The sequence below is a fragment of the Ipomoea nil genome, unplaced genomic scaffold (assembly GCF_001879475.1).
Source record: "Ipomoea nil cultivar Tokyo-kokei standard unplaced genomic scaffold, Asagao_1.1 scaffold0317, whole genome shotgun sequence".
Taxonomy (NCBI): domain Eukaryota; kingdom Viridiplantae; phylum Streptophyta; class Magnoliopsida; order Solanales; family Convolvulaceae; genus Ipomoea; species Ipomoea nil.
Genome location: NW_017616745.1, coordinates 3,440,311 through 3,464,475, shown reverse-complemented (window position 1 = coordinate 3,464,475; position 24,165 = coordinate 3,440,311). Strand labels below are relative to the sequence as shown.

Sequence of the window (24,165 nt, the reverse complement as noted above, 5' to 3'; positions counted from 1 at the left end):
CAATGATAGATAAGTAAGTGGAAACAACAACACGTAATTATTGTAAGAGGGTGTAGATTGATACCAAGGGTAATTATGTTATGTGGGACATATAGATTATATAGATAGGTGATAGTAGAGGAAATTAGGCAAATGATAGTTAGTTACTACCATGCATAATGCATTCCCTTATATATTTTTGCATCACCTTAACTCTATTTTAACCTAATTATGTCCTTCTCTTAGTAAGATTTTTGTTAGGTGATTGAGAGAAATTTACAATTATTATTCAAGAATATATATTAGATAAATTTTATTCATGTAACTCGTAAATTGCACAATTTTTTTTTCTTAAAAAAGTAGTAAAATAATGATGTGCAGACGAAAATATTGGCTATAATGGAGTTAGTGGTGGTGATGAGTTAAGTACGTGGATATTGTAAGTAGTCGAGGTGCAAACAAAATGAACTTGAAGTTAGTTAGGCTTGAGTTTGAGCTTAAAATAGTTATAGTATCTTAAGTTTGATCGAATTCGAGTTTGAAATTGATCAAGCTTAAATATTTAAACTCGAATTTAGTTCACTAATTTTATAAGGCTTAATCTCGAATTAATTAATCACTTGAGTAAGGGCATCCACAATAAGGGGATCTTGCCACACTTTAGAATAGTAAAATTTGCTTGGGTTGGATTTTGACAAATGGGAAAGCCAAATTTTCAGCAAATCTTTCTCCTGCAAAATGAAGATTCATGTCAAATTTTTTTTTTTAAATAAATAAAATAAATAAAGGGTGAGACGCGCAAGTGCGTCTCACCCTTCAGCCTAGCGGGCGCGTGTAACACACGCGCCTGCCAGGGCGTTTCAGAGTGGCCGCCAACTGGCGGCCACTCTGAAATTAATTATTTTTGGCCATTTTCGGCCATTTTTGTGCCGTTGCAATTTGTAACGGCACACAGTCATCGGCGGACCCAATGTGGGGGCAGCTGCCCCCACTCCCCCCACCCCTTTATATATATGTATGTATATGTATACATATATAGCATGAAATATTATATAAAATTTATATTTATGTTAAAAATACTATTAATTTGAGTAGTTTAGTTGGTCGATTTTTAAATTTTATGTTATAAAAGGTTTATGTTATGTGTTCAAATCTCATTAGCAACACTTTTAATTATCTTCTCCTTTTCATTTCTTCACAAGATAAATTAAATATTTTTGGTCTACTTTTTATGAATCATTTAATTAACAAATTAAATGCTCTTTTAGTCTAGTTTTTATAAACCATTTAATTAATATAGTATACAAGTTTATAATATACTTTATTATATTCGAATTAATTTAGAAAAATCGATCTAACTAAAAGAAATTAAAATTTAAAAATATTTATGAATATATTGTTATTTAAATTATTTTATATAATTGATTATGTTTCATGTTTTCTCATAAATATATTGTAATTTATAATGTATTTTGTATTTTAACCTTATTATAGTTGTTTGATATTGTGTCATTGGCATTTCTAATGTCATTTAATATTCGCCCACACTCAGATGATTTTATGGGTCCGCCACTATACACAATAGGTTTTTTTTTTTTTTTGTTAATAATTATTATTTTATTTTCTATAAATAGCACATTTTTCGCACATTTTACTCCCGATTTCTATTTTTTTATTTTATTTACTATGTTTATTTTAATTATAAGTTTGGAAATGAAAGCTTGCAATTTTTACGTATGCAATTCATTTATTTTTATTATAAAATTAAAAATTTATAAATCAAATAAATAAAGAAATAATTAAAATGTGGAGATAAAATGGTGGGTTCACAAAAAGTTGTGAAAAAGCTTAAAAGTAATGGGAAGAAGAGATTTTGTTAGGGCACCGCCAATAAGTGGATCTTGTCACATTTTAGAATAGTAAAATTTGCTTGTGTTGGATTTTGACAAATGGGAAAGCCAAATTTTCAGCAAATCTTTCTCTTGCAAAATGAAGATTCATGTCAGAAACTTTTTTTTTTAAAAAAATAAAATAAATAAAGGGTGAGACGCGCAGGTGCGTCTCACCCTTCAGCCTAGCGGGCGCGTGTGTTACACGCGCTCGCCAGGGCGTTTCAGAGTGGCGGCCACTCTGAAATTAATTATTTTTGGCCATTTTTGTGCCGTTGCAATTTGTAACGGCACATAGTATGTTTTTTTTTTTTGGTTAATAATTATTATTTTATTTTCTATAAATAGCACATTTTTCGCACATTTTACGCACATTCTATAAATAGCACATTTTTCGCACATTTTATGCACATTCTATACATAGCACATTTTATTATTTTAGTACAATATTTGTAGCGCAATTTACAACTCAATAAGCATAAATCATGGATATCAACATCAATCGACTCTTATAACTATTTTTTATATTATATATTACTCCGTATATATTTATATTTATAGATGTATTGTCAATGATCTTGTAGTCTAGTAGCGCCCAAATAGAAAGTTATGAATTTAAGTTATATTAATTCGTTGTGCTTCAATAGGTTGAGAAAATAGATAGACGCATATATTTAATTTTTATTTATATATAATAAAATTTGTATATGTGACTAGAGTTAAACATATACTTAGTGAAAGTATATATATCATTTTCCTTAAAAAGTTTGTTTGTTTGTTTGAAAACCATTTTCCTTAAAAAGTTAAAAATGTTGTGAGTTGGTTTTAAGTTGAGAGTGATCGGTATTAAAGTTGGTTTGAACTCAGATCACTGTCTTCACCGATTCTCCTTCCCGGCCTTATTCTCGCCGGCCTCCGTCGCACGCCGCCGCTGTCGCCGTCGCGTCTAGGTTAGTCCTTTAACCTACCATTTCCTCCTCCTCTTTCCCAGCTCGGAATTTTGACTCATTGCCATTTCTAGAAACACCGTACGATTCTCTTCGCTGCTGCTTTTTGTTTTTGCTTCACCAAAATGGATTACGGTGTGATTGCCATTTCGCTTTTTGTTTTTGCTTCATAAAAGCCTCCATCTTTCCCCCCTTTTGGCACGAAACCCATAACCCAAAAAGCTTTTGGGAAAAGGTGATCACTTGTAAAATGAGTTCAGAGTCCAAGCCGGTGATCGGGTCCTGGAAGCCGCCGGCGACCGGCGGAACCTCAACCGTCGGACAGCTGCTCGACATTTGGAAGCATCTCTCGCGAGAAAAAGAGATTCCTCCGGCGGTGAAAATGGCGAGCGAGCGAGAAATCGGGGCGAGGAGAGAGCGGGAATCGGAGCAACCGCGGCTGGAAATGGAGAACGTGAAGCTCAAAGACGAGCTGAAGAATCTGAGGAGGGAATACGACAACCTAGCCGAAAACAACGCTCGTCTGGAGGAGGAGAAGAAGGTTCTAGACCGGCGGCTGGAGGAGGAGAAGAAGGTTCTAGATGGCAGATACAAGAAGATCAACGAGGAGCTTCTGGAAGAGCAGGAGGAGAAGCGCAAGATAACTTTTAGCCTGAAAAAAGAGATTGAAAAGCTAAAGAGTGAGAAGAATGAAGCTTCCATTAAACTTGAGGCTTCTGAGAAGAGGGTTCAGTTGTTGGAGGAAAGACATTCTCGCTTGGAGAAGTATTTTGCAGTCAAAGAAGGTAAAATGGCTGAAAATATTGCTGACAATGGAACCCACCCTGCTTTCACTCCAGATGCAATGGGGAGTTGCAGATCAAAGATGAAAGGTATAACAATCTTCTATATAATTGAAGCATGTGCTACATCTCAAGCTCGTAGTGGCTCTGATACCAGTTGGATTGCACATTAATGGTTATATATATATATATATATATATATATATATATATATATATAGTAGTTTCTTGTTGAGTTTGTCTCATAGGATTAGGAATATAAGTTCTTGCTAAGTTTGTCTAGGATTAAGAATAGGAATATTAGTTTGTCCAGTGAAACGGGTAGAGATCCTCACCATTGCTATAAAGTAAAGAATAGTTTCACTTCCATGGACGTAGGCACATTGCCTTAAATCTTGTCTGGAAGTTTTAGTGATAGTACTGAATATATATATATATATCCCATTGATGATAATTGAAGAATATGCTCCATCTCAACTAAAAGCCTAAGCTGATAGTTGGATTGCACATTAATGGTTATATGGTCAACAATGATTGATGAATGTTTATGGCAGATGCATCTTCCTTCACAGTGGCTTCACCTGTGGTGATTCTGAGTGACAGTGATGAAGAGAGGCCTGTGGATGAAGGGGCCTCTCTACCAAACCTCTTTGGTTCAGAAGGTTTGGGACAAACAGAGAAACCATCTTCCACTCGCAAAAGCCAAGAAAAGAAAGAAAAGCACGTGGTGAAGAGGAAAAGAAGCTTGAGGAAGAGCCATGATGGTGGGGTTTCTGTTTCTCCACGGAAGAAAATGAATCTTCAAGATCTGCAGGACCATAGAGTGAGCTTGAGAAGTTGCAGCCGTGGCGGTGATGGATCAAAGGGCGGTGGAGACTGTGCAGTAGCCCCTTCGAAAAGAGGCAGTTCTATCGATTCAGAAGATTCAGATACTTACTTGGGATCCCAGAAAGGGAAAGGAAGAGGGCCATGGCTGCTTGAACCTGATATGTGTTTGGCGTTTGAAGATGATCCCGAACTGTGTATGGATGCTGTTTGTGCACTTTATCGACTGCAACTTTCCCTCCCATCATCCTCAAAACGCTTGGATAAAGAACTCGATATAGTCAGGTTGGCCAAGTATCTCATCCACGACGATCCAGAGAAGAAGCTGAAACGATCGGTTAGAGAAGTGAGCAAAGACATCGTTGTTGAGTGTAAAAGATTGGCTCTCCATCACAGTGCGGAGTTGTTTCGAGTATACTGTAGTGGTAAGGATCTTTTCTTCTGTTACAGTGCTATATGCTCCATGTTCTAGTTTGCTGCAAATTAAGCAAAGTGTGTACATATTTGCTTAGTTTCACAGTCTTTTGATGTTCTTAGGATCAACCCCAACATCAGTATTCACATTCGATAATGTTTTGGTGTTCTTAGGATGAATCCCAGCATCAAATCTTGATGCTTCATAGTTTGACATTGTTTAGTTTCATGGTTACCTTAGCAAGTACCATAAATCAATGCCTATCTAACTGCTTTTTGTTGGCTTTATTTATAGTGAAATTGCTCATTATGGTCGGTTTAACTCCTAAACTAGACTTTTAAATTGCTCACTGGTTTAATAGGTAGGGAAGGATATCTATTGATGTGGTATCCGTGTTACACAACCTTATATTGTGCCCTATATCACGGACTACTCGAAACTATCACAATTCCCTACCCTAAAAACATGACCGCTACAATCACATCTCAATAAAAACACGTAGGATACATTATTAGTTTTTTTTTTTTTTTTTTTGATGGAAAATAAGAATGAGAAAAGAGAAAAGAGAGTGGTGGAGATTTAGGGGGTTATAAGGGAGGAGATGTTTGTAAAAAAAGAGTGATGAGAAAAGAATGAGGAAAATGTTTGTAAAAAAAAAAAAAAAAGGTTTTTGAGGAGGAGGGAGGTATATGGTAGGAATAAGAAAGTGAGGCTAACATTTTATGTTGCAGCTAAGGAGAAGGCAAGAAATGAGGCGATTTTGAAATGGTTTTGGCTAACTGGAGCTGATCTGCTGAATTTTGGCAGACATGAAGCTTTTTTTGCAAGTCTGATTTGAATAGGGCTAGTAATTCTCTAGATTAAAGATTTTCTAAATTGAAGTACCATCAATAATCAATATGATACATTCTAGAGTAAATACCTAAAATGGTCCCTCGACTATAGCAAAATTCACAAATTAGTCCTCGACTTTCAATTTCAACCAATTAAGTCCTTAACTTTGCAATTTTGACACGATTTGGTCCTCCATCTATTTGACCACTTGTTGACCGTGCACTACTAGAAATTCTGGAATTTTCGACCACCTGAAAGTGATTTTAAATCAAGTCGAAAGTAAAAAGTGGTCGGAAATAGCAACAAAGATTTTTCCGGATACCAAAAGTGGTTAGAACAAGACTTTCGACTTGATTTAAGATCATTTTCAAGTGGTCGGAAATTTCAAAATTTCCAGCAGTGGTGATCGACGATCTCCAGAAGAACCTTCAGCTCTCGCCGGAGCACGTGAAGGCCTCCAGGATGACATTGCACCGGTTGGGAAACACGTCGTCTTTTTCGCTCTGGTACGAACTCAACTACATTGAATCCAAAGAGAGGATGAAGAAAGACGACCGGATTTGGTAGATTGCTTTCGGCAGTGGATTCAAATGTAACAGTGCGGTCTGGAAATGCAGCCGGAACCTTAAAAACGCGACGATGGACCATGAAATTACATATATATCCTCAAAAATCACAGTCAACAAACGGTCAAATAGACAGAGGACCAAATTGTGTTAAAATTACAAAGTTAAGGACTTAATTGGTTAAAATTAAAAATTGAGGACCAATTTGTGAATTTAGTTATAGTCGAGGGACCATTTTGGGTATTTACTCTACATTCTATATCAGGTAAGATTACGTTCAGTCAATAAAACCATTTTATATCAACCAAGAAGGTCATTATGTCGGCTCCAACTAAAAATCTTACTTATAACTTTATGATTATAACTTTATGATTATGATATCAAATAACAATTTGACTAACTTGATTCGGGTTGCCCCATTCATTAAATTATAATTTTGATTTGTTTTTTGTCATTAAATTTTTTTTTATATTCAACTTCAACTCTATCCATTTTATTCTAGTATTAGTGTTTTGTGTACTACGAGTAGTGATTGAAACATGCTATCTACCACTAAGAGCATCCATAATAGTTATTTTTATTTTTTTATTTTTTTTGGAGGAATTTTTGTAAGTGTGATTAGGAAATAGAGTATGAGATGGAAGAGCAAAAAGCGAGAAAAAAAAAGCTGATTTAAAAAATATATATATATAAAAAGAAGAAGTAATTATCAGTGTCAATAACGCGCCTAGCGGGCACGTGCAGTTGTGATAGCCACGTGAGGCGGCACAACTGCAAGATTTATGCTGTGTGTCCCACATTTCTGTAAAAAATCGCTCTTTTGCCGGAGGTCCTTCAACCCTCTCTCTTCTCCATGTTGGCCCTTTCACTTTATAAAACGGTGAAAAATGCACTGATGTGCATGCTCTAAAACCACCAATATAATTTCTGAACATATACTTGCCCAAGATTTGTGAACATTTTTTGAAACATTCACCCACCCCATATATAGGGTCATTCCGTAAAAAAAGATGAACTTTATCTAATACGAGTAATTTAATTTGGAGATTTTTTAATTATTATATAAGTAGAGTCAATAGTACTAAAATATTTTTATTATATAAGTACAAATATACAATAAAAAAAAGTAATAAAAATACTTTGTCAAATTATAATGCATATAATTTAAACAAAGAAAAAATTACACATCAAAATTTAATTTAAAAGTTGTTGTAAAATCAAACAAGGAGAAGGAAAATACAGAGAATGGAGATGGATCTTCTCATTCATCATCTATTTTTACATATTACAACATTATATATATAATATATACTTGTAACGGAAAGCAATAATGCTAAACATAAATATTTAACCGTTACACAATCACTACTGGAAATCTCGCTGTTTCCGTCCAACCGCAAATTCGTCGGTATTTTAATAAAATTTTCAACTTTCTGTTACTAAAGATGGGTGGATGGAAAGTCGGTCGGGATTTCCGTCCAACGCATGAGTGTTCGACGAAAATTCCGTCCAACACTCGCGCGTTGGACGGAAATTCCGACCAACCTGTAATGTTGGTTGGTAAACTTGAATTGATTGATAGGTAGAAATTAAAAATGGTAGGTATTTAATTTCTGTCTAACAATAATGTTGGACGGAAATTTTAATAGTTTAGCTAAAAAATAAAGAAATATTGGAATTGTGGACTTAGAGAAGCGGGAAATATAGAACTTTGGGTGGGAAAAAGAGAAGTTTGGCAGACAACCTCTATCAGACCCCAGACCATCAGGTTACCACCGCAGATCTCCCTCTCCCTCACCATCAGGTTACCACCGCCACCGCGACGCCTCCACCGCCACCACGACGCCTCCACTGCCACCACGACGCAATCACCGCCTCCACCGCCATAGTCGCCGACTCACTCTCTCAGATCGGCCAATACGCTTTTAAAAAAAAAAGTAAAAATAAAAATAAATCTCAGATCTGTCTTCTCCGCCTTCAGATCTGTCTTCTCCACAATTCCTTTGAGATCTTCTCTCTCTTCTCACGTCGCTCCATAGACAACGCTCCTTCTCATGTCCTAGGGGCAAGCTCTTCCGCAACTTCAAGCACCTCAACCTCGATTTCCAACTCATCACCGACGAGGCCACCGGAAAACGGAAACTTAAGGGAATGAGGGTAGGCATGGAGGCAGTAGAGGGGCTGGGTTAAGATTTGTTTGGGATCCAGAGGGCTTGGCTTTATTTATTTGTTTATTTGCAGGGGAAAGAGGTTGAAGAGGAGGACAGATTGCATTTGGTTGAAATGGTTTTGCTCTTTTTCTGCAGTTCTATTTTCTCAACAGCCCACAATAATATTTTCCTGTTAATAACTACTAATGTGATTTTTATTTTTTTTTAAATTTCCAGATTGGGTGGTTGCCACTATAAAGGTATATTATCTGTTCAAGAACTCATGGATGGTTTCAACTTTTGGTTTCAAGCATTGAAAAATGAATGCCATGGTGTTATTTGTTGAATTTAGTGTAGCATGCACCGTGTATACTTCATGAGTTCATGCTAGGTTGATATTACATTATTTTATATGGTTCAATTTAAAATATTTAATGACCTTTGGTCTTGATATTCATCTTTGTCAGTTCACAATAAAACCATCTCATTTGAGCATTGCATCAAGGAGATGTTTTAAAAATAAGTATATGAATTACATTCATGTGAATTTTGTAGCTATCATGCATCAAGGTTAATTTCTGGGACCATTCTATCTACTATGAATTACACATGTTCACTATGATATTCTTCTTGTTTTGTTAGAAAATGAACATTTTAAATAGAATACTCAGCTTTATTAGTGCTCATAAGTTTTTATTTTCCAGATGCAAGCTAAAGCTAGAAGCGAAAGAATTGAAATAGCAAAAGTAGTGGAATTGGAAGCTCAGCAGAAAGCAGATGAGGAGGCTGCAGAGAAGAAAAGCCTCTGAGAATGTTAAGAATACTACAGTTCGTTGATGCTCCTGAGATTGTAAACAAGATCTCAGGGCAGGCAGTGGAATTAGGATCTGATGTACAAAGTTCTCTACAATCACGAGGTGCATTTTGATCATAGCTATTATGGTGAAAAGTTTTGCATAATTTACAATTCAACATGATATATCTAGCTTTTTGACACAAGTCACAATACACTTAATTGCGAAATGAACATCACTTGTGTGCTTACTATTGGGTATCTACCTTCTCAAGTTGTAATTTTGCGTTGTTGCAGGAAAGATTGCCAAAGATGCAGAAACTGCTTTGAATTTAGAGAAGAAAAGATTGAAGATCTATAAGGAATTAGCTGTAGAATATGAGACTATAGGTTTGGGCCCTAAAAGGGTAATCATTATCAAGAGAGCTTTCTGTTTATATTTGTTAACTGTTATCATTTTCTACTTTGAGGAGGAACATATAATTATTGTGTATATTTAATCATGTACTCTATGTTTCACTTAAAAATATATTGAGTTTGAATTTCTTAAGTACTTTAGTAGACATTTGCAAGTTATAGTATACTTTTGATTGTTTGAATAAATGATATTTTGTATATATTGTTTTGCTTCATTATTTTTATCTATTTGTGTAAAACAAAATGCTTATTAGAGCATTCAAAAAAAATTCTTATTAGGATTTTCCTACCAACAGTTGGAAGGAAAATAACAAAATATAATATGTGAGTTTTCCGTCCAACATTGGTCGGAATTTCCGACCAACGCACGTAGTTGGACAGAAATTCCCACAATTTAAAAATGTGGGTTATTCGCCTGAATTTCCGTCCAATTTTTGTTCGTTGGACGCTATTTCCGACCAAATATCGTAGTTGGACGAAATTTCCCACGGAGGGTTTTCCGAACGTTCCTTTTGGTCGGTATGTTGGACGGAAACGTCGTTTCCGACCAATATATCACGTTTTCCGTCCAACATTTGTTGGACGGAAAACGCGAGATTTCCAGCAGTGAATCAATCCTCATAATGTCCACAATAATTAATGTATATAACACCTCCCCTTGGACATTATCTTCTCACATTCATGCTTCGTCAGAAATTTGCTAGGAAAATCCTGTTTAAAAAATCGAGACAAAAGGAGTATATATATATATATATATATATATATATATATATATATATATATATATATATATATGTCTCTTTAAAAATTCAGTAGGAAATTCACGTGGGAAAAACCTAATTAAAGAAAATAGTACATGATATTTGTAAAATCATAGATTGTACTAAAAAAAAAAAAGTAATTGTCAGTGTTAATACATATTTTCTTTCATAGTTAGCTAAAATATTTTCAAACTCTCATTGCAAGTCGGTGCATATGCTTCCATATTCCAAACAATATTACTATCAACACTCCTATCGCTGCAAACTTGAGCATGCCCATCTTGATTCTAACAAATATTAAGAGTACTTTTCCTTTCTTAATATTAAGAGTACTTTTCCTTTCTTGTTTTGTAAAAATAGTCTTCTTTTCATGGGTTCCAAATAATATAAATAAGGAAGGATATGATGTACCTTTAATAGTCAATACACAATTGTCTTCTTCTTCAAACTCAACATAAAACATTCATGTCAAGAACCTAAAATGGAGATTTTTTTTTAATACTGATGACTTTATTACAAGGTAGTATATATTCTATACTTTCTTAATTACTGCAGCTCAAAGAGTTAATAACCCACCACAGGGTTCGATCCTGTGACCTCCCTCAAGGGGAGTCACAGAGGTGCCAAGTGTAAACTAAACGACACACTTCTTCCTTTGATAATTCATACCTATAATAATTTTAATAATTTAATTCAGACAATGGTTAAGTTTGTTCTATTTTTTGGGAGAAGAGAGAAAATTATAGATGGGTGATAGTAAAGCAAATTAGGCAAATGGTAGTTATTAGTTAATACCATGCATAATGCATCACATTAAGTCTATTTTAACCTAATTATGTAATTCTCTTAGTAAGATTTTTGTTAATTGATTGAGAAAAATTCACAATTATTACTCAAAAATATATATTAGATAAATTTTATTTATGTAATTCGTAAATTGTACAATTTTTTTCTTTAAAAAAAGTAATAAAATAATGATGTACAGACGAAAATATATATTGGCTATAATAAAGTTAGTAGTGGTGATGAGTTAATTATGCATGTGGATATGGTAGGTAGTCAAGGTGCAAACAAAATGAACTTGAAGCTAGGTAGGCTTGAGTTTGAGATTAAAATTGATGGGGATATGGGACCCTAGGGGGTCTATTTTATTGGGAAAGTATTGGCCCAAGTGGGAGTGGTGAAAGAAAGAGGTTGACCCAAGTCTTGTTGGGCTAGGAAGACAACCACACATGGTGGGCCGGGGTGAAGAGCATGGACCGGAAGGGGGAGGTAGGTATGGCGTGAGGGGGGTAGGTAGGTGCGGGAGGTAGGTACGACATGAGGGGGGAGGTAGGTATGGCGTGAGGGGGGAGGTAGGTACGGCATGGGGGGGGGGGGGGGAGGTAGGTACGGCGTGAGGGGGGAAGAGGTAGGTGCGGGAGGTAGGTATGGCGTGAGTGGGGAGGTAGGTGCGAGAGGTAGGTACAACATGAGGGGGGAGGTAGGTACGACGTGAGGGGGGGGGGGAGGTAGGTACGGCGTGAGGGGGGAGGTAGGTGCAGGAGGTAGGTACGGCGTGAGGGGGGGAGGTAGGTACGGCGTGAGGGGGGAGGTAGGTGCGGCGTGCATGGTGGAGGATGTTAGTCAACATGCGCGGTGTGGATGCGGGAGTCGCGGGGATAGCGGCGACGTGACATGCATGGCGACAAACAAGCGGAGTGGGGGAGGAACAACGTGGGACACGCGGACGCCAGAGGATGAGGGGGGCTTGCTATAAATAAGGGCTTGGATCTTTGGCTAAGGGCAACTTAGACACGACAGGCACTACAATCTAGTGGTCTTCATCTATACTCTCAATCCATTCACCTGGATTCGATTCTTACTAGTAGCATAGTTAGTTATAGCCCACCCCGTGGGCCTTGTTCTTTGTATTTGAGCCGCTATTATGAGCATGTACCTCGAGCTTTGTATGCATTACTTTGGGCCTGGCGCCCCAGGTAATAAAGTCATTACTTTCCTATACCCGGTTTATGGTGGACCCGAATTATAGTATCTTGAGTTTGAGTTTGAATTTGAAATTGATCAGGCTTAAATATTTAAAACTCGACTTTAGTTCACTAATTTTATAAGGCTTAATCCCGAATTAATTAATCACTTGGGTAATAGTCGTATCATATTGTGGGTAATAATTATAGTATGGGTAATAATTGCTAAAGTAATAATTTTAAATATGATACATGATTAAGTAATAAATATAGAACTTCGGTGGTGGGGTATTAACTCTTTAGACTACATTAGTTAGAGAAAATATAAAATAAATACTACCTTGTAATAGAGTCAATAATATTTTAGAAAAATATGTATAACTATAGTAACATTTAATATATAAACTTGTCAGATTATAGCGCAATTTATAACTAAATAAACATAAATCATGGATATTAACATGGATCAACTCTTATAACTTTTTTATATTATATATTATATATTTATATTTATAGATAGATTATTATTATTATTATTATTATTATTATTATTATTATTATTATTATTATTATTATTATTATTTGGTTTAAGAGTTTTTTTTTTTTTTCACTTTTGGTCCTATGACTTTAGAGTTTCCGTCAATTTGGGTTCACAACTTTTATTTCCGACATAAGTAGTGCTTCACTTTGATTTTTTTTTTCCAGATTTAGTCCTTCCGAGTTTCGGCGACATGGCTAATAAAAAACTCACCGAAAATACTATTTATGTTGGAATGAAAATTGTGAACCCAAGTTCGCGAAGACTCTACAATCATAGGATCGAAAAAAACTCTTTGAAAAATACTACTCCAACCGTCCAACGCCAAAAATCTACTTCCACTTGTGTTTAAATTTTGTTGGAGGAGAGAAAAAAAAAAAAAACGAAATGGATAAACTAACCCCCTATATATTTATTGAGCAATCAAAGCATTATAGATAGTAGAAAACAGGAGTACATGCAGAATTATTTTTAAGTTAGAGTAATATTACATCTATTATCAATTTCTATTCCATTTTCTAATCCCGTTGCATCATTTAATTGATTTAAACAATAATAAAATTGTCCACTATTTTTATTTACATAATAAAAAGAGTTAATTACCAAAACGGTCCATTGACTATAGCGAAATTACCAATTTGGTCTTCGACTATTTTTTTGACCAATTAAGTCCCTCAACTTTAAAAATCTTAACCAATTTGGTCATTCGTTACTTTTGCCGTTAGACTTCCATTAACTTGGGACGAAATTGGTAATTTTGCTATAGTCAATGGACCATTTCAGTAATTAACTTTAGGGGTGACAATTTGGTTCGGTTTTTCCGATCCGAATCGAACAACTAAATGGTAATAGATTCTTGTATACCGAATAGTTTGGTAAAAAACTAAACCAAAATGAATTATTCGATAAAAAAATGAATCGAACCGAACACCGTTTGAATTTTTAATAATAATAATAAAAAAGTAAATCCAAGTCCCTTACTGCCTGCTCTGCCGTTCAACTCATATTATCATTGGTATCTCTCGTAAATATTTTATAATAAAATAATAAACATCAGTTGGCTTTATTATGTATTAGGCTTTGAATTTATACAAGAGATACCCGTGAGAATATGAGTTGAACGGTAAAGGATGGACTTGGATTTACTTCTTTATTATTATTATTAATTTTTTTTGAAAACTTATTATTATTATTATTATTATTATTATTATTATTATTATTATATTTTAAATAAAATCAAACGGTATTTGGAATCGTTCGGTATACAATAATTTATTACCGTTCGGTTGTTCGGTATGCTTCGGTTCGGGAAAATCGAATCAAATTGCCATCCCTAAAGTTAATTACTGAAATGGTCTCTTCACTATAGCAAAATTACCAATTTGGTCTCAAGTTAACGGAAAAATTAATGGACGACAAAATTAGTTAAGATTTTTAAAGCTGAAGGACTTAATTGGTTATAAAAAATAGTCAAAGATCAAATTGATAATTTTACTATAGTGAAGGGACCATTCTGATAATTAGCTCTAATAAAAATTGTACACAACGAAAGTTATACTCGTACATATATATCATTTCCTTAAAAAGTTAAAGGGAAATCGCACTTTTGGTCCCTCAGTTAGTACCACATTTGTAATGTCGTCCTTGCTTTCCAATTTGGACAGATTTGGTCCCTCAATTAATCTGATGTTTGCCAATTTAATCCTTCTGTAAGTTAATCATTCTAAACTCCGTGAAGAGTATGGACAAAAGTGGAATTTCACATATCCTTAATTATTATAAGTCTATTTCTTCCCCTTCCTCAGCTTGTTCTGTCATTTCCGCCACTCATGTCTTCAACCCTAACCTTGGAATAGAAGACACCATTGACACTTCAACCCTGCTGAGCCGATTCGGCGAGTCTCTGCCTCGGCTGCGACCAAGAGGTGCACTCTACAACCCCTCTCTTCACCAAGCACACACGCTACCTGCTCTGCGACGCCTACAATGCCTCTTCGGCCACCATCTTCTGCTACAACAACGCCGTCATCTTCTGCTAGAACTGCGACTGGGAGTCCCACACTCTCTGCCTCTCGCTGGCTTCAGCGGCTACCCATCCGTCCCTGAACTGCTGGCGGTTTTTGGGTTCCAGGATGTCGGGAAAGTGCTTAACAGACTTGAACTCTTAAGTTTTGATATTACTACGTACAAGCTAAGTTAGAAGTCTGCTATTATTAAATAGATCAATGTTGTCACTTTTTATTTATTTATTTTTAACAGGTTTGATAAGGACTTGAAATGGCGAACCGGGGTTGAAATAGTTCCAATCCATTGCAGTAGTTCCAACAGCTTCAGAATTACCGAGTCCGCCATGGAAGAAGCTTACCAAGAAGCTGAACAAAGACTGGGCCTGAAAGTCAAAGGCGTGTTCATCACTAACCCATCCAACCCACTTGGAACAACCGTGACTCTCCATGAACTCGACCAACTCATCTCCTTCGCCGTCTCCAATAACATCCACATCGTTAGCGTCGAAATCTACGCCTGGCACCGTGTTCAACACCTCCCCAGGATTCACCAGCATCCTCACAGCCGACAAAACCCACCGACATCGCGACCACTTGTCGCGTATCCATGTCGTGTCGAGCATGTCCAATGATTTCGGGTTGTAGGGGTTTAGAATCGAGATGATTTACTCCGGCAACGAGATGGTGGTGTCGGCGGTGACGAAAATGTCCAGTTTCGGCCTGGTTTCGTCGCAGAGCCAATACCTGCTTACCAGCATCCTCGGAGACAGGAAATTCACCAAACGTTACGTTAGAGAGAACAGGAAACGGTTGAGGGGAAAGAGAGGGTTGAGGGAAAGGAGAGAGAAAATGGTTTCGGGGCTTTAGGAATCCGGGGTTTCGTGTTTGAACAGCGATGTCGGGCTGTTTTGCTGTGCGGATATGAGGGGTTTGCTGAGATCTAACACGTTTGAATCAGAAATGGAGGTTTGGAGGAGAGTGGTCTGCGATGCCGGGTTGAATATCTCGGCGGGGTCCTCTTTCCATTGTAGTGTGGTGGCAGAAATGGTAGACTCGGCTGAGCAACGGAAAGGAACTAAGCTAATATAATCAAGGGTAAGTGAAATTCCTATAATACCTATGCTGTAAACGGAGTTAGGATGGCTAAGTAACAGAAGGACTAAATTGGCAAACCTCGGACTAATTGAGGGACTAAATCTGTCTAAATTGGAAAGTAAGGACAACATTGCAAATGGGGTACTAACTGAGGGACCAAAAGTGTGATTTCCCCAAAAGTTAAATATGGTGAGTTTGTTTTTTTTTTTTTTTTTGAGAAAATTTCAATTTTGGTCCACTGACTATTGGAGTTGTTTTAATTGCAACATTTGACTTTCAAAAATGTTAATTTAGTACTTTGACTATGCAATTTCTATCAATTTTGGTCACGCCAGCCAAATTGTCGGCCAAATCTCACCGGAAAAATTTAATAGGGCAAATAATGAGGGTATTTTAGTCATTTTATTCATGTTCTTTCTTCTCCGATGAACTTTCCTCCATTTCCGGCGAGATTCCTTCTCCGATGGTGTTGATGAAATGCCGCAGGGAATATTGATAAATGGGCAGATATTTAGTTTTTCTGTGCAATTTCTTTCAAAATTCAAGAAATTTAGAGCAGAGAATACAACTTTGTGTTATCTGTAGTCTGTAGATGCATCCTTGTATTTACCCACTAGATCTGCCCTGTTAGTTGAAGAACAACTAGGCTATTTGGCCGAAGAAGCTTATCGGAGAAGGAATCTCGCCGCCGGAGTGGTCGCCCGGAGGTTTCAGGTTCCGTTCACTTTGCTTTGGATCCAAACCGCCACGATCGTGGCGAAGATAATTTGACATGAACATGGCGTATGGACCGTGCCTTGGAATGAACAAACACCCCAAAACAGAATTCATTAAAACTCATCATTTTCTTCATTTGCAGGACGCAGAAACGTTCCAAGTTCAAACTGCAAACTTTAGTGAAATAATGATTATTATAGTCTTGACGGAAGCCCAGAAGTCGTTTACGCTGACGCCTTGGAATTGGCCGTCAAAACCGTCGAAATACGGAGCCAAATCCAGACCTTGTATTTCCGACCGGTTAGACATGCGATTAATGGCGGAAGAACTTGTGGAAAAGGTGACTTTAACCCCCATTCTGCCCTGTTAGTTGAAGAACAACTACGCTATTTGGCCGGAGAAGCTTATCGGAGAACGAATCTCGCCGGAAATGGAGGGAAGTTCATCGGAGAAGAAAGAATATGAGTAAAATGACTAAAATACCCTCATTATTTGCCCTATTAAATTTTCCGGTGAGATGTGGCCGGCAATTTGACCGGCGTGACCAAAATTGATAGAAATTGCATAGTCAAAGTACTAAATTAACATTTTTTAAAGTCTAAGTGTTGCAATTAAAACAACTCCAATAGTCAGTGGACCAAAATTGAAATTTTCTCCTTTGTTTTTGAAAACCAAAGAAACCTTCAATTAAAATATGGTGAGTTAGTTTTAAGTAGACAGTGATTCTCCTTCCCGGCACAAACCTTCAATTAAAATATGGTGAGTTAGTTTTAAGTAGACAGTGATTCTCCTTCCCGGCACAAAAATAGCAATAGAAGATTTTCCACTTCAAGGCTCTCGTCTTCCTCTCGCCGCCTCCGTCGCACGCCGCCGCCGTCGCCGTCGCGGTTAGTCCTTTAACCTACCATTTCCTCCTTCTCTTTCCGAGCTCCGAAATTCGACTCATTGCCATTTCCAGAAATTCCGTACGACACTCGTCGCTGATGCTTTTTGTTTTTGCTTCATCATTTTGCATAAAAGCCTCCATCTTTCCCCCTTTTGGCACGAAACCCATAACCAAAAAGGGTTTTGGGAAAACTTGATCAGTTGTCCGATGAGTTCAGAGTCCAAGCCGGTGATCGGGTCTCTCCCCGCCGGTATCTCGTCCTGGAAGCCTCCGGCGACCGGCGGAACCTCAACCGTCGGACAGCTGCTTGATATTTGGAAGTATCTTTCCCGAGAAAAAGAGATTCCTCCGCTGAGCGAGCGTGAAAGCGGGGCGAGGAGAGAGCAATCGCGCCTGGAAATCGAGAACGTGAAGCTCAAAGTCGAGCTGAAGAATCTGAGGAGGGAATACGAAAACCTAACTGAAAACAACATTCGTCTGGAGGAGGAGAAGAAGGTTCTAGACGGCAGGGAGAAGAGGAGCGAAGAGAGATACAAGAAGATCAACCAGGAGCTTCTGAAAGAGCAGGAGGAGAAATGCAAACTAATTTTTAGCCTGAAAAAGGAGATTGAGACGCTAAAGAGTGAGAAGAATGAAGCTGCCATGAAACTTGAGGCTTCTGAGAAGAGGTTTCAGTTGTTGGAGGAAAGACATTCTTGTTTGGAGAAGTATGTTGCAGTAAAAGAAGGTAAAATGGCTGAAAATCATTATGGTGATGCTGACAATGGAACCCACCTTGCTTCCACTCCAGATACAATGGGGAGTTGCAGATCAAAGTTGAAAGGTATAACAATCTTCTATATATATATAGAGAGGGGGGGATTGAGATTATATTCATTTTTGTTATTACTTCGATTAGGATTGTGTATCTTGTAATGTCTGATTGTGCATTCGATGATAATTGATTGTGTAGGTCGCAGTTCTCATGTGATTCTGCCTCTATATATGTATTGTTAGTCAAAATTTGGAGTTTCTTGAAGTTTTAATGATAGTACTGATATATATATATATATATCCCATTGATGATTGATGAATGTTTATGGCAGATGCATCTTCCTTCATAGTGGCTTCACCTGTGGTGGTTCTCAGTGACAGTGATGAAGGTGCCTCTCTAGCATACCTCTGTAGTTCAGAAGTTTTGGGACAAACGGAGAAATCATCTTCCACTCACAAAAGCCAAGAAAAGAAAGAAAAGCGTGTGGTGAAGAGGAAAAGAAGCTTGAGGAAGAGCCATGATGGTGGAGTTTCTCCATGGAAGAAAATGTATGTTCAAGATCTGCAGGACCATAGAGTGAGCTCGAGAAGTTGCAGCCGTGGTGATGGATCAAAGGGCGGTGCAGACTGTGCAGTAGCCCCTTCGAAAGGAGGCAGTTCTATGGATTCAGAAGATTCAGCTACTTACTTGGGATCCCAGAAAGGGAAAGGAAGAGGGCCATGGCTGCTTGAACCTGACATGCGTTTGGCGTTTGAAGATGATCCTGAACTGTGTATGGATGCTGTTTGTGCACTTTATCGACTGCAACTTTCCCTGCCATTGTCCTTAAAACGCTTGGATAAAGAACTCGAGATAGTCAGGTACACAACAATCGCCATGTTTCAAGTATTCTCGCTTTTCCCATTCATATCCAAACTAGTTGAGTAATAACTTTACAGTTAATGCAACCATGAAATATTAGTCTCTTGTTAGTTCTCTTTCGTTTTTTGCATAATGCTTACCTCTCATTGGGTGAAAACTGCTTTCATTGAAAGTTTTCTACTCTACAAGGCTCCCTTGTCAATTGTCATATGCATTAGGGAAGGAAAACGAGCATTAGACCCTTAAATTTCATGGCACCCCTCTCCTGCAGCCATTGTTGTGATGTTATAACTTACATCGAATTCTTGATTTTCTGCAAATTCGGTTTGGCTTTCATCAATGGGATGCTGGAAACAACCACTTTACTGCTTGTGGGGTTCCTTGAGTTACATCTCTGATTTTATTTTCTCGTCAGGGTGGCCAAGTATCTCATCCACGACGATCCAGAGAACAAGCTGAAACGATCTGTTAGAGAAGTGAGCAAAGACGTTGTTGTTGAATGTAAAAGATTGGCTCTTCATCACAGCGGGGAGCTGTTTCGAGTATACTGTAGTGGTAAAGATCCTTTCTTCTGTTACACTGCTATATGCTCCATGTTCTAGTTTGCTGCAAATTAAGCAAAGTGTACATATTTGCTTAGTTTCACAGTCTTTTGCTGTTCTTAGGATCAATCCCAGCATCAAGATGGTGTTTGTCTAACTCAATATTTGGGTTTCCGTTTATTAAAATCATGAACCGTGAACCGGAGGTTCAAATCGGAACAACTATTAGCATTAACTTAAAATTAGAATTATAATATTTGCAAATAGTGAATGTTTTTTTTTCACATTTATTTTGATTCTTAGGGGGTGTATTCAATCATGACTTTTGTAGACTTTTAACGACTTTTAAAATGATAGATTTTAATAAACTTTGATGGACTTTCATAGAGTCGTTCAAAACTTTTTAAAACTTTATAAGACTCTATATAAAAAACATTCATAGACTTTTATCAACTTTTTTATTTTAAAAAGTCTACAAAAGTCATTGAAATTCTAAATTGAATACACCCTTACAAACTTTCAATGATTTTAATTCTTATAATTTACAATTTTCTTACAAAACATTTATAATATATCATAAAATTCTTCTTATTATATAGTTCTTCAGCCACATCAATATTCTCAACTTTATTATTTTTATTCATAATATGCTGAGACTTATATGCTAATTGCTTATATATATTATTAATAAACATCAACAAAAAAAAAAAAAACTATTTCATTAGAAATTCATAACAATATTAAACAATAAAATTATAATAAAAGACTTGGTAATGAAGAAAATATAGGATAATGAAGAAAAAAATAATTTTATTGAATTTAGATAGGTTTATAGAGTTTAAATAGGGAGAAAAAATAGAGTTTAAATAGAGAGAGAGAAAACATTCAAAGTTGTTAGAAAGAAAAATTGAAATCTTGGGGTTGATGGTTGGATTTCAACTATTTATATTTGAGAAGGAAAAGTCTACAAAAGTCTTCAAAAGTCTTAAAATTAAAAAGTCTACAAAAGTTCATAACTTTTTGAATACCACATGACTTTTAAAGACTCTTTAAAAGTCTTAATCGAATACCACACGACTTTTAAAGACTCTTTAAAAATCTTGATTGAATACCGCCCGACTTTTAAAGACTCTCTAAAAGTTTGAATTGAATACCTCCAAACTTTTAAAGTTCATAAAAATCTTTAAAACTCTATGAAAGTCATGATTGAATACACCCCCCTTAGATACAAGTATATATAACCGTGATTTGGTTTTTATTTTGAACTGTCGGTTCACGGGTTTAGATCCAATTTGAACTGTTGGTTCAAACTTTCTTTTAAAATTTTATTTTATTTTTTTTAAAAAATATTCTAAATTCAACAATTAATGTATTTTATTTTTTTAATTAAGAACATGAACGGGCATTTCCGGCTCACGATTTTAATAAACTCTAAATATTGGGTTCTGGTTCTAAATTGTCATCATAACCCTTCTGTTTAGTTGCTATAGTGTCTGTTCGATTTGAACCAAATCGTAGTTATAATTTGCTGTAGAAGAAAAATAAATGAAATATTAATTTTAAGGGTAAATATGTCCATTTAACATATCAGGAGAAAAACGCCACTTAAATAATTCAGGGGAAAAAGTATCATTTTTCCTAAACTATTTAAAATAGCTTTTTCATTTTTTTTTTTAACTTAATGGCATGAATAAGCCAAGTCAAAAAATTGTTGCCAAACAGTTAAATTAGTAACGGGGGCAAAGCCAGGATTTGTTCGTGCGGGGGAATCACAATTTGAGAGAGAATAATAAAATACATTAATATTCATTTAACATATTCCAAAATACATCATTGTATTACATATCTATTAAAATTTAGAACGTCTTTTTTGCATGTCACAAAAATCATCTATAGTTGAATCTATACTAAATTATTTTGCAATTTGTTTTTCAATGTATACTAACAAACAATCATTAGGTTTTCAAAAAAAAAAAAAAAAAACAATCATTAACAAATTCATCTTCCATCTTATTACGAAGTGTAGTCTTTAAACATTGTTACTAACAAACTATTCACCAAAGAGCAAACATTTCTTAGATATGGATAGTTCACCTATAAACATTGTCAAAACTCAATCGTTATGCTGTGAAACCGTGTCATGTTCATAATTAATGACTATATGTTCATAATTATAAAGTTATATATTCATAATTTTGAACTTCATATTCACAAATATTGAATCTTTATATTCATAATTACAGAACTATATGTTCATAATTTTTAAACTATATATTCATAATTATGAATAGTTTTGGAACTGTGTCCACCTTGCAAGGTGAACACGGTTCCACAACATAATTTGTCGTCAAAATCCTTTAAACAAATTTAAATCAAGTGCGAAATAATAAGAGAAAAAGTCATTAATTTAAGAAAAATAAATTTGAGAAAAAAAAAAATGTGATTGGAAGGGACAAATGCTTTGGTGAGGGGGGCCAAAAAAAAAACAATTGATAAGAAATTTTTTTTTTTGGGAGAATATACTATTAATTAGATTTTTTTTGGTGGGGGGAGGGGGGTTAGGGAGCAAGGCCCCCTGCACCTTCCACGTACCTCCGCCACTCATTAGTCAAACTTTGATTGATAAGCATTATCCGAACACCATTGTATAGGATAGTGATATACACCCGCAACCCATATGGACTTAGCTCACCGATTCAATTGGTAAGGAGGGATACGCATAATGTGGTATTCGTATTACACAATCCTATATCATTCCCTATATCGCGGACTACTCGAAACTATCACAATTCCTTACCCTAAAAACATGGCCGTTACAATCACATCTCAGTAATATATGTAAGAAATATTATTGGTGTGAATTTCAGTGCTTACATTCATAATGAACAACTAATTAATTACAAGGTTTTCTTAATGCGACTTTTCGTGAATTATTACTCATGAGTAATGAGTAGTTTTACACTAAACATATCTTTAGATAATTCGAGTTTTTCTCAGTCAAAAAAAAATAAAAAATCAGCAAAATTACTTAGAAGAAAAATTAATTATTGTAATTGGCATCCATGATTGAAGAATGAACATATATATATTACATTGAATTTCTTCAAATAATTACACTAAATCTGAGACGACAATAATAATCAATTTCTCTCAGCTCATCACCCTATGCATATATGCCGCCGCACAGAGTCTCGGAGCTGCCGGCCTGAGATATATACATACAACCACCTAACTACTTAAAACTTGGGACGACGACCGCCACCGACGAGGATGTTTCTTCTTATTAACATCTACAAAACGGCGGCTGTATCTCCCAACTTCGGCGTTCTTCAACGTCATCCCTGTATTCTTATGATGCCTCAGCCTATTGCCGCCGCCGCCGCCACGTTTAGATAGTGCCCTAAGCCTGCCCCAAATATCCACGTCAAAGTTACACGTTATACTTTGAAAAGAGAGTTAATTCTATTTTTGGTTCTAGATTTATTGGTGACAGTCTACTTTTAATTTTTTTTTTTTTTTTATCAAAACATTCTCTTTTGATCCTAGTATTATTGTAACATGATCAATTTTGGTCATCTATCAACAAAATTGTTAAAATTTCGTTAAATTGAAGGACGTTTAGATCTTTTTAATACAAAGTGTGTTGACCCATTATATTTTTTATGTTTATTCTTTTGAAAAAAATCATAATTGAACAGCGAAATGTCCTTGTATTTAATGAAATTTTAGTAATTTTTTTTTATAAAGGACCAAAATTGGTCATGTCACAATAATACTAGGACCAAAAATGATGTTCTGATAAAAAAATGACTAAAAGTAGACTGTTACCTATAAATCTAGGATCAAAAATGAAATTAACTCTTAAAATGACATAACAAAATATTCGACAATGTAGCATTTATGTGTGTTGCGCAGAGGCGGGTGAATGGTCAAATCCAACATTTACCTCTCAAAAAAAATTAATTGTATAAACTACAAAGGAAACAAAATTATGCATTCGCTACGAGTTATAGCTTTTAGTGTAGTGGTAAGTGTTTGATCCTAACAAACGAGGTGTATGTATACTTACGTAGTGCAATTGATACTGGGGTCAATGGGAGCAGGGATGATGATTCTGCATAGCGGTTGAGAGCGGCCAGAATCTGCCGCCATTGGTTTGTCACAGCAAGGCGCGGTGGCGTTGGCGTTGACTGTCAAGAACGATTTGCAGGGAAGCAGCACCACCACGGCGTCTCGGCCTGAGACGTTGCAGTGCACAGGTGGAGTGGTGATCAGTGATAGCGTTATGAACCCTAACATCCACACCGAGAAGAATCTCACCATTTCTAGCCCCACACCTAAGGATGGATTTTGATCAAAGTTGTGTTCAACTTGTGGTTCCTTTTATAGTGAAACAAATACCTAATTCGGGCCTCACTCGGTGTCGTACTTACAGTGTTTCC

General features: G+C 36.1%; 2 protein-coding genes and 1 pseudogene across 4 annotated transcripts; all 3 read left to right on the top strand.

Moving 5' to 3' along the window:
* The first annotated feature begins 2,883 nt into the window (after positions 1-2,883).
* Positions 2,884-24,165, top strand: LOC109164918. Of its 2 annotated transcripts, XM_019313480.1 has the most exons (5): positions 2,884-3,057; positions 17,735-18,389; positions 18,652-19,180; positions 19,597-19,736; positions 23,797-24,165. In XM_019313480.1, the coding sequence occupies exons 2-5, from the start codon at positions 17,774-17,776 to the stop codon at positions 23,850-23,852; spliced, it is 1,341 nt and encodes a 446-aa protein (XP_019169025.1). In that variant the 5' UTR covers positions 2,884-3,057; positions 17,735-17,773; the 3' UTR covers positions 23,853-24,165. The 2 variants fall into 2 exon arrangements, with proteins under 2 accessions (XP_019169025.1, XP_019169032.1); XM_019313487.1 differs by lacking the exons at positions 2,884-3,057; positions 23,797-24,165 and having other exon boundaries at positions 17,480-18,389; positions 19,597-19,885.
* LOC109164935 lies at positions 3,564-14,303 on the top strand. 2 transcript variants are annotated; one of them, XR_002051448.1, is made up of 3 exons: positions 3,564-3,687; positions 4,151-5,113; positions 14,293-14,303. XR_002051448.1 is itself a non-coding variant. In XM_019313501.1 (2 exons), the coding sequence occupies exons 1-2, from the start codon at positions 3,606-3,608 to the stop codon at positions 4,891-4,893; spliced, it is 825 nt and encodes a 274-aa protein (XP_019169046.1). In that variant the 5' UTR covers positions 3,564-3,605; the 3' UTR covers positions 4,894-5,123. The 2 variants fall into 2 exon arrangements, 1 of the variants encoding a protein (XP_019169046.1); XM_019313501.1 differs by lacking the exon at positions 14,293-14,303 and having other exon boundaries at positions 4,151-5,123.
* LOC109165991 lies at positions 9,198-15,957 on the top strand (annotated as a pseudogene).